General features: G+C 36.6%; 1 protein-coding gene across 1 annotated transcript in view; it reads right to left on the reverse strand.

Moving 5' to 3' along the window:
• The window catches only part of SORCS2 (sortilin-related VPS10 domain containing receptor 2), a 108,816-nt gene that overhangs the window by 52,007 nt on the left and 42,326 nt on the right, over positions 1–14,483 (reverse strand). The window contains exons 9-10 of the mRNA XM_008948478.1: positions 13,991–14,093; positions 4,774–4,850 (exon numbers count right to left, since the gene is read on the reverse strand). Of these exons, the coding sequence (XP_008946726.1) occupies positions 4,774–4,850; positions 13,991–14,093 (180 nt within the window). The remainder of the gene's footprint in view (positions 1–4,773; positions 4,851–13,990; positions 14,094–14,483) is intronic.

Here is a 14,483-nt window from a genome sequence, read left to right on the forward strand (position 1 = left end):
TACCAGTTTATCAGGCATTTCCAGTTCTATCTCCTTGTTCCACACAGCTGCATGTTTTAGAAGAGAACTCAGTAAAGGACAGACATTAATTTTAGATGCACTTCAAAACGATGAGATCAGCTGGAGTCAGATAATCAAGCAGAGTTTTGATCCTCATCTAAACTTTGAAATTTTGCTTAGATCAAAATGAAACAGTATATGCTGAGACAGAAAGTCTCCAAAAGCTTCACCATCATACTGAAGATAAAGGAAGCTAGTATCTGCATTACTTTACTTAAATTAGGTTTTATCAGAGATGCACCATGGCACTTCCTCATGCACCACTTTAGTGCCCAAGCTCTAGCACACTATAAAGCACATAGGATGCATTATAGGCATATTAATGCCATCTTTATATCAAGCTCTTCTTGCACACATTTCAAGCATTTTATAATCAAAACATATGAAATTTCTTATGAAGACAACTCTTCATCTTCAATACATTGAAAAGAATTCACAATTTCATGCCTGTGGAGGTCAGCACAAAAATAAACATTTATCTCTACTTTCTGGAAACAAACCGAAAACAGTTTGCAAAGGATTTAGGCAAGGGTGGTCCTAGTGTCAGAGCTGAAGTTCAAAACCAGGAACATGAGTTATGTGTGTTCACAGTCAGCCACGAATTCTGATATATGTCCCTCCACTAACTGAAGCTAGGTAATAAATTTACTGTGATACTTCCTAGTAGCCTGCCCCCACAGCACCAGATTTTTATAACCTATTTCTATGTTTTCACTTCCGTAATTTTTCAAGCGTGTTAGGTGCTTTATAATCAATGTCAACTTCTTTTATCTTGCTCTCCTCCCTCTGCTCTAAATGTTTTTTCCCTGTCTGTCCTAACAACTTCTGCATCTATTTCAGGCCAGAGTACCTGCTGGGAGCAATTAGGGGAGCTGCATTAAATCAATGAAAACATACTTAAATGATCCTAGAGAAATACACTCTGTACAGTTTTACTCTGAGATACAGAGGTTTCAAAAGTAACCAAAAACGTACAAGGTCACTTGCTTCTCTCATCAACTGACATCCATTTCTAAATTCAAATCAAGAAGCAAAGGGTTTTCTACACAAGAATGAGATGGTTGGACCTTCCCAAGGGTGAGAGGCTGGGATTGCAGCCTTTCCTGTTATGCTTAAAAGCGTTACCATCCATCTCTTAATATGTCTGCAGAAAAACGAGTCTTCTTGCTTAAAGAAAGGTTTTTCCAAATTGATTTGCTTCAAAAGGATTTGGCATAGAAAAATAATATTCCAGCAAACAAAGCACTGGACTAAAGCTCCAGAGATCTAGATTCAATTCCTAGATAAATAAAAGACTTTATGTGCAACCTTAATAGCCTAATTGAGCACTTTGTTGCTACACTACCTACTAGGGTAGCTGATCAAATATGAAAGGTTCTTTGTTGCTGATTTTTTCCTTTTATTTAAGCCATTTCTTTTGACAGCCAGGCCCCTCTATTATTCTGTTTGCCCTCTTTCATGCACACTGTTGTAACAGATGCTGTTGAAATAGCAATGGCAACCATAACTGTAAACAGAAATAATTAAAAGGAAACCCAAAAACCAACCAAACCCATAAAAAACCCAAATGCACACAAGGTCATCCTTAGCATTTGAGAGAGTATCCTAATATTTCAAAAATCAGGATGGGAAAAAAAAAGGCTTCACAGGGGAAAAAAATGTTTAAAACCTGAAATTGTGTTCAAAGGCAGCCCATTTCTCACAGAATGTAAGATTTGTGTTTGTCTCTGACTCAGTACCATATTCATTAACATCTTTTATGGTATTGTTTTCCTGGTATAATAGACAGAGAAATCTTACAAGCAGACATACTGTCCCAGAAGCTCACCTTAGGCTACATCTTTGTGGTTCACTTAAGATGACCTAAGCCTACGTAGTTAATGGTAATGTCAAAGTAACATTCCCTTCTCCCACAGGTCAGACCATTGCTGCTGCATGGTTGTTTAAGCTGCTTATCAACAGCTCCTAACTACTGTTCTTTACAGTGCAATGTTGTAGAGAGTCACAGATTTACACACTCACAAATTTCAGTTTGCCTTAAAACAGTATGTAGTGAAGCAACTGTTTCAAGAGATACCAGCTCAGGCATCATGCAACAGAAAGGCAGAAGAACACTGGAGTGAGTCTAAGTGGTATTGTGACTACCTATAAACAAAATTCTTGTTTTTACTGTTTTGTTTATCAGTAGTATTTACTTAGTTTCAAAAAACTCTCACTTAGGAATTTTTATTTCTACCGATGAACATCAGCTGTATATCCTACCATATTAAGTCTTCCTGAACCTTACCATATGCAAGCTACAGAAATACAGGTCCAGTTGAAATCATTTCAGCATATACAGCTGATTAAGAAATCATGGAAGGAAAACAATCAGTAGATCACTGTTATATTGAGAATGTATTACAAAATCAGGAACTCTGAGACTGGTCCCAGTTATGAATCACAGACTGAATCTGAGTCAACAGTGTGGTGCTAGTGCAAAGAAGAGAAATCTGAAATAAGGTGCCAGCAATGTCAATCACCTTTCAACATATGAAAAGTTATTCAAAGGTGATAGGAAACCAATCCCTTCTAAAGACAAGAAGAAATCAACTTATCTTGCAGAATTTTTGAAACTGCAAGAACAACAGCGAAAAAGCATAGTCAGCTTACGTTAAATATTCAGAAAAATCTATGAAGAATGACGAAACACCATGTAGCCAGAGTGTAGAATCTCCTACATGAAGGATTAACAGATAGGTCTGGCAAACCTCTGTTAGAGATGTTTCTAGTACATTTGATGTCTCAGAGCACACAGCTGAATTACATGTTCTTCAACCCTCCTCCCAGCCCTATATTCCTACGAATCAATACTGCTATTATTTCAGGAAAACTTTAAATAAATTCCTTGAACTATCTTTTCTCCTAAATCTTTTATATTTACTTTTCTGCATTTCTCTGTCACTCTATGCAAACAGAGTGCTTCTGTTCTTTTCTGTAGAGAGGTCTGCAACATCGTGTGTGGCATGTGAGAAGGGTGACAGGCACTCAATGACATCTGCAAAGTTTCCAAATCAGTGACTTAAAGCTACCTACTTGTGCCAAAACATGGGCTTTGTTCTGCTTTTGCCCACTCACAAGACCTGTAATTTACTGTCTAAATAATTCCCACATCATCTGGTGGAAGTCTTGTTTTCTGTTGCATGACCTCCAACAGAAGTTAAAAGTATCACTGTCCTCTGAAGAACTGTTTGATGATGAACCTAAAATACATGCAATAATCTACGTTCCATTTGGATAATATTGAGTTAGGTCTTTCAAAGGTTTCTTAGCAGTTTCAGTTAAATAAAGCTAGCTATGGTGGGTTTTATTTTGACTGTCATAATAAGGGATCAGTTTGTGGTTGGTTTTACAGCATGAACAGCCACCTTAATGTCAAGTTTCATCACATTTCATTTGCCTGAATGTCTCAAAAATAAAAAGGAGCAAAAATATGATTTTGATCCCCTTCACTCTTTTCTTCCTATTTCTCATCCCAGAAAAACAATAGAACTTTGGCAAATGGTGGCAATATATTACTAGAGAAACCTCTGTGAAGTATTAGCCAACACAGTACCCACTGTAAATCTTGGAAAACTTTTGCATGTAAACATCTATTTATCATATACTAGATTTCAAGAAGGAATTTGGCATAAAATTTTATCTTGTAAACCTCAAAGGGCATTATCATGACAAGAATATTATACTTCTTTTTATAAGTCCTTACGTAGAGTATTAATAGCATTCTACAACAGCAATATAACAAAATTTCTGTATTTTCCTCTTAAACTCAAACTCTCCAAGAACAGTAACACTAGTTAAAACATTACTTGTATGCAGAAAATAACAGAATTTTATTTCAGATGAACACTAGATTAGCTGAAATTAAATTAATTTTTTGACATACTTTGGTCCTTTGAGTGTGTTTCTTTTTCTCCTGGATATACATTATAAGAGATACCTATATTGATATTGTGTGTTGTTGCTATGTACACATAGAAAGAAAATGTCCTTGTGATTAAGCATTGCTGAGACAGAGCAATTTACAAAAAAATACATAATAAAGGTGCAATGCTTAAATTGACACTGGACATCAGGAGCGAAAGACATTGAGATTTCAAATGGGATTACAGCTACTACATGACTGTTCTTTTTTTAATGCTTTTGTTTTTGTAGTCCCAGAAATGATTACATTATACTAAAAGACATTCAAAGTTGTATTGTTTTGTTTTGTTTTTAAATATCTTTTTGCTTTCTCAGTTTCAATGTAGAATAGAAGTTTAACCTTAAATACCAATTTTCAGATTATGAAGCAGAAGAATTTCTACCTTTCTACCTAAACCATGTCTTTTAGCTTGGAATATTCGTATTGCAAGATCTAGCACAAGTCCACTTCATCAACAGGATAGGAATATTACTTACGTTATTAAAAACCTAAACACACTATGTTTTTTATGCAAGACACATAGAAGATCTTTAAATAGGCCAAAATATTAAAGTTTCAAAAGAAGCTGGTAATTTGACACTTTGCAAATCACCTTCTTAAGTCTCTCCCAGTTCTGAAGCAAAACGAAGATAATAATAGCCAGCTCCCTCCAAAGAATGGGCCTGTAAATGTTAGCTAACAATTATGAAATTAATTACATTTGGTAATTAAAATTAAATTACATGCCTTTGATGATTTCCGTTTCCTACCTGACGCCATGTGTTCCCACAGTCAGATGTTATGTACATCTCTTCTTTATACTCAACCAGCTGGGACCCCAGGTTACCTGTCATGGAACAGGAGGAAAGAAGGATTGCATCCACAGAAGCAAGATAGATTGGATCTAGTCCTGATGCCAGTCAGAGTGAGAAGTTTCCAGGTCAGAACAAGAACTAAACTCAGAAGTAATTTCTGGTAGCACCAGATAAATCCTTTTTAAACTATACACATAGACTTTAAACTTCTTCCTTCACATTGCCAGCTATCCATAGGTGGGAGCAATGAGGATTAATTGTAGTACTGAAATGCAGAGGCCAAACCAACATTTTAGTTTTGTTACTGCATGCTGCAAAATTGTTCTAGAAGAGTACATATGAAAAAATATGAAATGTCAAAAAACTCAGAAGCCGTAGCTTAATCTTAATAATATTCTGTAAAATTTTTCATATTGGACTTGAATTGTTAAAATGATTTAGCTGTGAGATTTTATGAAGTGGTAGCAAAATCTAGAATCTAGAGAAATACATAACACTGAAAAGAGGAGGCAGGGAAAAAGTGTGTAAATACAAAAGAATCTAAAGCAGAATTTCTTGACTTACCTAAAAATTCACCAGGAAGCTACTGAATATTTTGACAAAAATCACTGGAGAGCAGCAGCTAGCATTCAGATTGCAGCAAAGCAAACAGAAGTGATAAAACAAACGTGTGGAAGACGATCTTAGCAGATGCAGTCGCAAATACTGAGATCTCAAACGGCAAACTCTCAAACCACACTGCAGTTTGCAGTGTTCTAGGGGAGAAGCAATCATAGCATACTATTCCTTTTAAATTATATCCCCCAGGGCACTTTGACTTAAATATACGGTTTGCATGTTTTTTACAGTAGGAACAAGATAAAAGTTATCAGCTCCTCTTAAGCAGAAGAGATGAGGAAACAAAACACTTTAGATTGTGGTAACAGTATGAAATTTCATTTGTGTGTTACATAAATAGCTGGTTTAAACCACCAAAGCTGATCTGTTTATGCAGAGCTTATTCACTAGTGATGAAAGGTTCCTGAGAGGAATGACAGCACTCACTGCCCAAAATACACACTTATTTGGACCATCAAGACTGCATGTGCTCCTCTATTTAACTGTTATAACTACGTTATTTAACCCTAAATAGAGCCCAGTCAGGATTAGGATATTTATGTTGAGTCAGGGAAATTTTAGGAGTCAGCTCACTTCTTTCAACTGCATCTAACATTTCTTAAGATGCTACTGCTTCTTCTTGGGTTTTCGTCTTTCCAATCCACTTCACACTCTCTCATTTATCAGATAATTTAGCACAGATTTAGTTGTTCGTGTCAGTTGGAAAATAAGACCTTATTCCTGTAGCCAGTGAGGAGATTTGATAATGTCAGTATAGTATGGATGAAAGTGATGTGGACTGAACACTTACTTAAGAACCAGGTTCATTTGAGGTAGATGTAAGCCTTACAAAATTAAAAATGTGCCAAAACCAGCTTAGACTAAAAGTGAAGGGATGACCCACATGACTGCTATCAGACTTGACAGCAGCTGTGCCAAGTGGGAAGGAAAGAGAAATGGGTAGCTGTGGAGTGAGGGAAAAAAAAAAAGAAACCTCTGTGACAGAAACGACAGAAAAAATACAGTCATTTGTTAAGGACAAAGGACTATAGGTCAAATGAAAGGTTCAACTGTTCAAAAAGCAACAATTAAACATGATTAAGTCATGTATGCTACCTAACGCGACAGTTCCAAAATGAAAGCTTCACGCCTGAATTCAGCTGTATCTTCTCCTCAAATACAGGTTTATTTAAATCTATTTGGTTAATGGCCATTTTTAACGTGTTATCAGTTTGAATCCTCAAACTCCATATGAGCAAAGATCAGAAAAAATGATCTTCCTGCATCTCACAGGTCTCATAAGGAAGTAGGACCAGATCCCATCAGCTCTGTGCAGCAAAGATTAATCTGGTCACTAGAAGGAGGCTATGAATGAGAAATCACCTTCTCAGGACTGAAGGCATGGAAGGGAGATTTGATTTGCTGTTTATGGAAAACTTATTTATTTTGCTGTTCTTACTTGCCGCTGTATAGTTTTCTCTGGTATACAATTCTGCACACGGATGTATTCTTGTACTTCTGCAATTACTCACAGAACTCTTTTTGGGACAGCTGAGGATAGAAATGTTTATTTGCTTGCTAGGATCTAAGGCACTGCTGTCAGTCTACACGCTTCTTTGCCTAGAAACCTTTAATGAATGCATTGTTAGTTTTAGTCCTGGATAAATGCTGTTTATTTTATGTCTTTTCACCACTTACTGAAACCTACTTGCACGAGTAGGTCTTTATTTTAAGAACTGCTATGGAGATGAACTTTTAAAAGCCCAGTGGTAAATTCCCTTAGCTAATGGAGAATTACTCTGTAAACTGAACATTAACTTGTGCTTCATTAGAAAGCCTTTTATATCCAGCTGATGTGCTAATGACTGAAAGACATTAGCAACAGCTTTGTAATTGCAACGTTGGAACAAGACAGACATGACTTCTAATTTTGGTTTTACCTTTATTGCCTCTTCTTGGTAAATGAGCAAAGGAGTTGGTGAACTCAGTTATAATTACAGAGAAATGTCATTCTGTCAAGAAACACAACGGATGACAAACCTGGTATAAAGGCTGATGTACTGCTTTGGAACAACAGGGCTTTTCTGCTCTGACTTTTGAAAGTAGTCCGTCCTGAGGCCAAGGGTGACCCAGGAAATTCTGATTGCTGGCATAACATTCTGCAGATTAATGAAGGCTATGATTTCCCCTACTTCCACTTTTTTTTAGGCAATTCAATTATATTACAGGAATTTGCAAACGTTATGAAGTCAAGTCTTCAAGCGTATAAGAAAATCCTTTCTGTAAGGGAGGATAAAACTTTTAAATTCAGTTGCAGCTTGTTATGTGGGTACTGCAGACAGCCAAACCCACGAGGTGACAGGCAGAAGGCAATTTCCATAGGAACACGCAGAGGAGTGTGATGAGTTTGTTAAGCCAAGGCTATCTTTGAAAGCCATTAGCCTGAAAAAGTAGAAGCGGAACAAAACTACATCCTTCAAAGAACTTAGCAGACTCACCATAGTTTTATTTGCAAACCTTTCTATTTAACATGTCACTCAAGAATTATGAGTTTTCTCTATTTAAAAAGTTATATTATTTTAACTTTGTATTTTATGTTCTAATAAAAAATAATTTCAAAGATTTGGGACATTTTATTCTTTCTGAGATTTAAAATGAAGTGCATAATTTTAGAGTAGCTACCTCACAGTGTGCCATGTGACTAGATTAAATCAGCTAACTAAAGAAAGCACATATAATAGCATTAAAAACCTGTAAACCCCTTTAGAACAGCTCCAATTCACATCAAATGATATGCAAAAACTCCTGACGCTAATAAAATTAAAAACAAACAACTGCAAAGTCACAGGAACACTGAAAGTAGAGCTGAGACATCCTGCAAGTTCCTGAGGAGAATTATGAGCAGTATTTGTGGTCAGTGTGGCAGCCAATAGCACACGTGCACAAGTGACATCACAGTCAAGTGATACAGAAGGTATCCCACAGCCAGATTATGCTCAGCCCCAAGACTGGAAGTCCACATTTACAGTGTGTAGGTACCATTCTCACCACATCCTGAAGTGTTCAGACTGCACACCTACGAACCGGAGTGTGCAGTTTGCCTGGTGAATCACACCAAAATCTGTGCTCCTTATTACAGCTGTAAATATCTGCAGCACCTCCTCAAGTGTGCCACTAAAACACGGAAACTTTTCTAACATTTTAGTGGGTCTGTACTAATCTCAAAATCCGTCTGTGGTAACAAGTAATCTAATACACTGAAGACAATTCAGGAAAGCTGCCATCTGGTATGGGTCGTCAACTGTAAGCTTGTCCTGGTTTTGGCTGGGATAGTTAATTTCCTTCATAGTAGCTAGTGTGGGACTATGGTTCAGATTTGTGCTGGAAACAGTGTTGGTAACACAGGGATGTTTTCCTTACAGCGCTCTAGCACGTACACAGAGTCAAGGTCTTTCTGCTTCTCATATCCTCCCTGGAGTAGGCTCGTAGTGCACAAGAAGTTAGGAGGAGACACAGCCAGGATAGCTGACTCCAACTGACCAAAGGGATACTCCAGACTCTATGACATCATGCTCAGCAATAAAACTGTAGAATAAAACTGGCTGGGCATCAGTCAGCTGGCAGTAAGCAATTGTTTTCATTTGCATTGCTTGTCTTTCTTGAGTTTTATTTCTCTCTCTTTATTTTCCTTTTTCATTACATCTTTATTATTATTATATTTAGATGATTAAACTGCTCTTATCTCAGCCCATGAGTTTTCTCACTTCTATCCTTCCAATTGTCTTCTCCACAGGGGAAGAATGAGTGAGCAGCTGTGTCATGCTTAATTTCTGGCTAGAGTGAAATCACAACAAGGCTGTAGTAGCCAGAGCTACAAATGGTATCATTTTAACATCACTTTTTGATCTAAATGGCCTGAAAACTGCTCTGACACATGACACAGTGTTTTGCCATGTAGTTTCAAGTTTTGTTTGTAATAAAGAAGTAATAAAGAAGCTTCTCAAGTTTTTTTGGTTTTTTTGGTTTTTTTTGCAGGTGAATGATGGGAATAGGAAAGAAGACCCTTCAACTACTGTTTGCTTCAACTTTGCTTTCTACATTTCTCATCCAATTTAAAATATATTGTTGTTAAAGGCATTGTTAGAGGTTCATACTTTGTCCTTAATAAAGGCATGGGACTATTGCAAACACCACACATACATGACCATATATACCTCAACTGTTCTTAAATACTTCCCCAAAGGCTTCTGTCACCAAAAGCACCACGATACTGTGCTAGAATGATCTTGTCCTGAGTCAGTATGATAGCACTGTTGTTATGTTGTGTTCTTCAACTTAGGAAAGCTTTTTGCCTGCATTTTGGATTTTTTGATTAAGCACAGTAATTTTTCATTTCTGTTACCTGTATTCTTATAAACATTTTCAAACTGTGCCTTGGGATATAGGAAAACCTCTTCTGTATTTTCACTTGTTCTAAATAAAGGCTAATCTTAAAGTAACTAGGTAAAATCACGTTTCATCCCTGTAGGAGTGGCATTCCCAAAAACTAGAATACAGGGGTACTAACTACTGTTCAACATATCTCCCCAAGCTATTTGTAACTTTGCACATGCCAGTTTAGCAGTTGGTAGCACAGAGACGTGAAAGCAAGCATTGTGATGACTGGTGGCAGCCAAGCTCTCTGGAAAGGTGATATAGCTGTGAAAGACATACAGATCTCAAGAGAGAAATTAAAAATTTGTCTTCACTCAGGTGTTTTGGCACATTCCTTCTGGGTCACACTAATATGGGAGATTACTTCCTTTTACAATTTACTATTAATTTACATTGTGATAAGTGCTACTTATCACTGCATTTACTCATATTTTCACACGTGATTTTAGACATGCTTACTGTAAGAAGAAATAACCCCTACATGCAACACTTCAGTAATCTTTCTAATATGGAACATCTTTTCCAGTCACTTAAATTTAGCATACAGGCAGATACCTACTTCAAAAAGAGACATGTGCCTTGCCTAGATTATTGACAAATAACACAGTCACAACATCCCTTCATTCAATGCACAAAATGCCATTGTTTGCAAACTTGTAGTCACAGTCTAGAACAAACATACAACCAATTTGTGTTAAAATGCCCCAGACAGGCAGTTTTTGCCTGGCAAGTTGGAGGTGTGTTCAGCTGGGGGCTGAGGGAGTGATTCACACCACCAGAATGGGGTAACATGCTTGTATGAGAAATATCCAAGGCAATTACAGAATCTTGACTCCAAAATGCACTGGGAAATGCTCAGTCATCTCCCCCCTTCCCTCCTCCTTGTTACAGTGGTCTCCTGGTATGCTACTTCTGTGAAAAATGACAGAAATTTATTACAATATATGCAATGTATTTGGGCCTGATATGACAAAAAATAAACGGAATTTTTCTAGCACTTCCTCAGTTTGTGTGACTGTGTAGAGTTTACTGCTTGCTTGATTTGCCATCTGGACTGGAAGCTAAGCAGACAATTACTATAAACTACCACCTGAAAAATCTACATTTCTCTAAACATACTTCATAGAAAAGTCCTTCATATATTTACAGTAAAAATTTACACATCAATTGACACACATTTCATAGCTGATGCTGTGAGAAATAGAAGCTGTTGCCAAGATTAAAATGCATGAAAATTAAATGTAAATGCAAAATTCTATTACATTTCTTAAAGGGGATGGAGCAGTTATGTAAAAGAACAATTTAATATACAGCTATAAAATTCACTATCCTCTCTGCACAACTTATATATATATGCATGCTAAAAATATGCATTCTTCAGAACTATTCATGTAAGTGTAATAGAATGGAATTTTTATTTGCAAATATGAGTTTAAAAAGATGCAATTTTAACATCCTATTATTGCCTTCTCCCCAAATGCCCTAGGCATTAATGCTGCTCACCATTTAATTATTTTTTAAATTAAAACAATATTCCGTAATCTCTGTGCTCTGATTTTCAAGCACAGTATCAAAATTATCCTTAAGTCACAGCTTAGGTTTTCCATTACCACAAGCAGCTGTGTTGTATGAGCTTCCTATAAAGCAGCCAAATTCCATGTTTAAAGGATTGGTTTTTTTCCTTTACCTCTTTTATAGCCACACTGTTCTTATTGAGAAGATGAACTTCATGGCTCTATCTTAAGAAACGGTTTTCTAATTTCTAGTCCTTATCCACTTGTGTACATCACTTGTTTTTACGCCATGGTAATACTTTCAGGAAAAAGAAAAAGTAATATTCTTTATTGTCCTTTATTTTTCTCAACTAATGAGGTTCCTCTTGTAAATAGTCTCTATTTCCACCAACTGCCAAGTAGTCCTTCTCAGTACCCGCTCACTGGTCCTGAAAACTGATGATTGGAATTGTACACATCCTTATTAATAAATTTGCTGTACACTATTTTGCCAGAGTATTAATCCATTGGCAATTATTTACCTACTTCATCCTCAGAATACACTCCCCTCTTTCACAGCTCAAGGCACTGATGGTTCCTAGACAGAGTGATCAACTGAGATTCACAGATCTCTATCATTAGTCATTTCCAGAAGATGTGTTCTCCCTAAACCTAACAGTAAAATTGCAATAGCGTGTGATGTGGCCCAAATAATCTGTATGTACTAGGAACCTAGCACTTCTGTTGATTTGCATAGTTTCAAGAATCAAGCCAGAAGACATGCAAGCTCATTGTATGTACAGTATTTCTGATAAGAAGTTTAAGTTTACAAGGCTATCAGGTTTACCAGATAAGACAATGTATGCACTGAATCCGGATGACTTGAGCATCCAAATAGTGTAAACTCAAGTCAAAATCAAAGTTGATTCAGATGATCTGTTGGCAAGGGGATGTGGTTCTCTTTAAGATTTTTAAGACTCCCGAATAAGTGCCTTGATCCTGTTTGCAACTACATAACCTTCTACCAGAGAAAGGACATACTGCCCTGATCTTGGGCAATTTTCTTTTTCCTACTTCCACACCATCCCTTCCAGCTTTTCAGCCAGCTGCTATGAGCAAGAGTGCCTCTCTGCCTTTTCCATTACATTATAGGTTGCTCCACAATCAAGTTGGATTTAACAAACTAGTTCAATTCTTAATGAGATCTGGATGCCATCAAAAAGACTCCCTCGTTTTCACTCTGAGGAAAGCAGTTGACAACTTTACCTGCCAAGTACAATAGATTATATCAGAATGATAAAACTTCACCACGTTCTAGGAAGGACTTAAGGGCAAAATGCTGTTCTCCAGCCTGGCATCCCTGATATTGTCTTAGAGGACAGGGCACTTAAAAGAACCTCCACAGAGCCCGAACAAAAGAAAACAACCCAACATCTCAATAAATATCTGCTCGCCACATCAGATTATAATGCAAGGACAGAAAAAATGAAATAGAAGTAACAAACTAACTCATTGCTTAATTTGCTACTGGAAGGCATTCAGTTACAATATGATCAGGGTAAAATTAAGAATCTATAGGACTACTTTTATGATAAAAGATGATCTCTGAGATGGAAATTATTTTATGAAATATTTGAATTAATAAAATGTGCATTAAACACTTAATAGAAATGTATCTACAAGGGCATGTATGAATGCTTAGTCTCTTTCATGTCAATAAAAACATGGCAGCATTTCACCAGCTAGGTCTGCCTGCAGTAAATTACTTTTAAACTCCATTTACACTAGGGGGACACTTGAAATCTTCAGTTATATTGAAGTAATGACAGATATTATACACTTTAAATGTGCTCAACATGATATTTTCAAAATTTTCAGTTTAGTAAACCATTTATAAGAGAGTAGTGTAAGCTAAGGTAAAAATTATTATTGATAAAAAACAGATACACTTTTATGAAAAGCAGTACATGTGTGCATTTCAACTAAACAACCTATAACATAAGAAAAAAACAATGCAACTTTAAAAAGCTCTTAGAACAATTAACATCAGTAATTTTGAAACAAAAAAAAACAGAAAAATAAACTAAATAAATAGATGAATCACAAGGATACAAAGTAAAATTATGATATGTGAATATTTTTCTTGATAAGTAGCCAACAGTGCAATGGAATGTCTTCTTTTAAATACCAGTTCACAGTACTGCGGCTTCATATGTATATTGTATTGGAGGAGCCACAACCAACATTGCTCCCAACACAGGCACACATTTGCCTATTTCACTTAGTCTCTCTTTAAGCAGAAAAGAACAAAAATTACAAGACAAATATTCTGTATCTAAGCTTAAAGAATAAAGGTGTGATCACCATTTACATTAGTTTATTATATTTACGGGAAGGAGACACCACATATAACAGAGAAGCATAATGTACCCAGGTGATTGTTATAGACCTGTCTTAGAAGACACATCTCTGGGACTTCAATGAACTTTTTTTAGTTGGATTAAGAGATCCCATAAAGGATTATTCTGCAGGGAAAACCTTATTTTGGCAATGCTTGTAGTATGGCATTTTTACAAACCAAAAGACTAGATCTACAAAGAACCACTGCCACACTTCAGGTCTTCAAAACCAACACCATGCATTATTACCTGCCCCCATTATAAGCCCGGGTGCAGTGTCCTTCGTGTGCACTGTTCCTGACACGTAGGGGTTGTCCGCCCAGCGGAGATGGAGGTGAAGGTAGCAATCAGGCTTGCGGAGGAAGAAGAAGACAGGTTTTAAAAATAACTGTTATGCTTCTACAATAATGAATTCTCAGTCAGAGAGCACCTTCAGCAATGTATATCTTCATAGACAGAGAGAATGGCTGTTTCCCATAGAACCAAATTCCAGTCTGAAGTATCAGCCTTAGTTTTCTAATGAAAATCTCTGGTGATGTCTGCATAGTGTGCCACTGTCTCAACAAAAAGATTTCCAAACTCAAAGAACTGAGGATGAAATTATTGTATAAAAGACCTTTCTGATAGAACAGTTGCTTAAGAATGCTAACTAAGAGCAAAAGCAACAAGTATTGCATTTTGGTTGGCCCCAGGTAATTGCTAAAATGATGATTAAACCCAACTATTTGTACTGAAATTTCTC

The sequence above is a fragment of the Merops nubicus genome, unplaced genomic scaffold, assembly GCF_000691845.1.
Source record: "Merops nubicus isolate BGI_N331 unplaced genomic scaffold, ASM69184v1 scaffold71, whole genome shotgun sequence".
Taxonomy (NCBI): domain Eukaryota; kingdom Metazoa; phylum Chordata; class Aves; order Coraciiformes; family Meropidae; genus Merops; species Merops nubicus.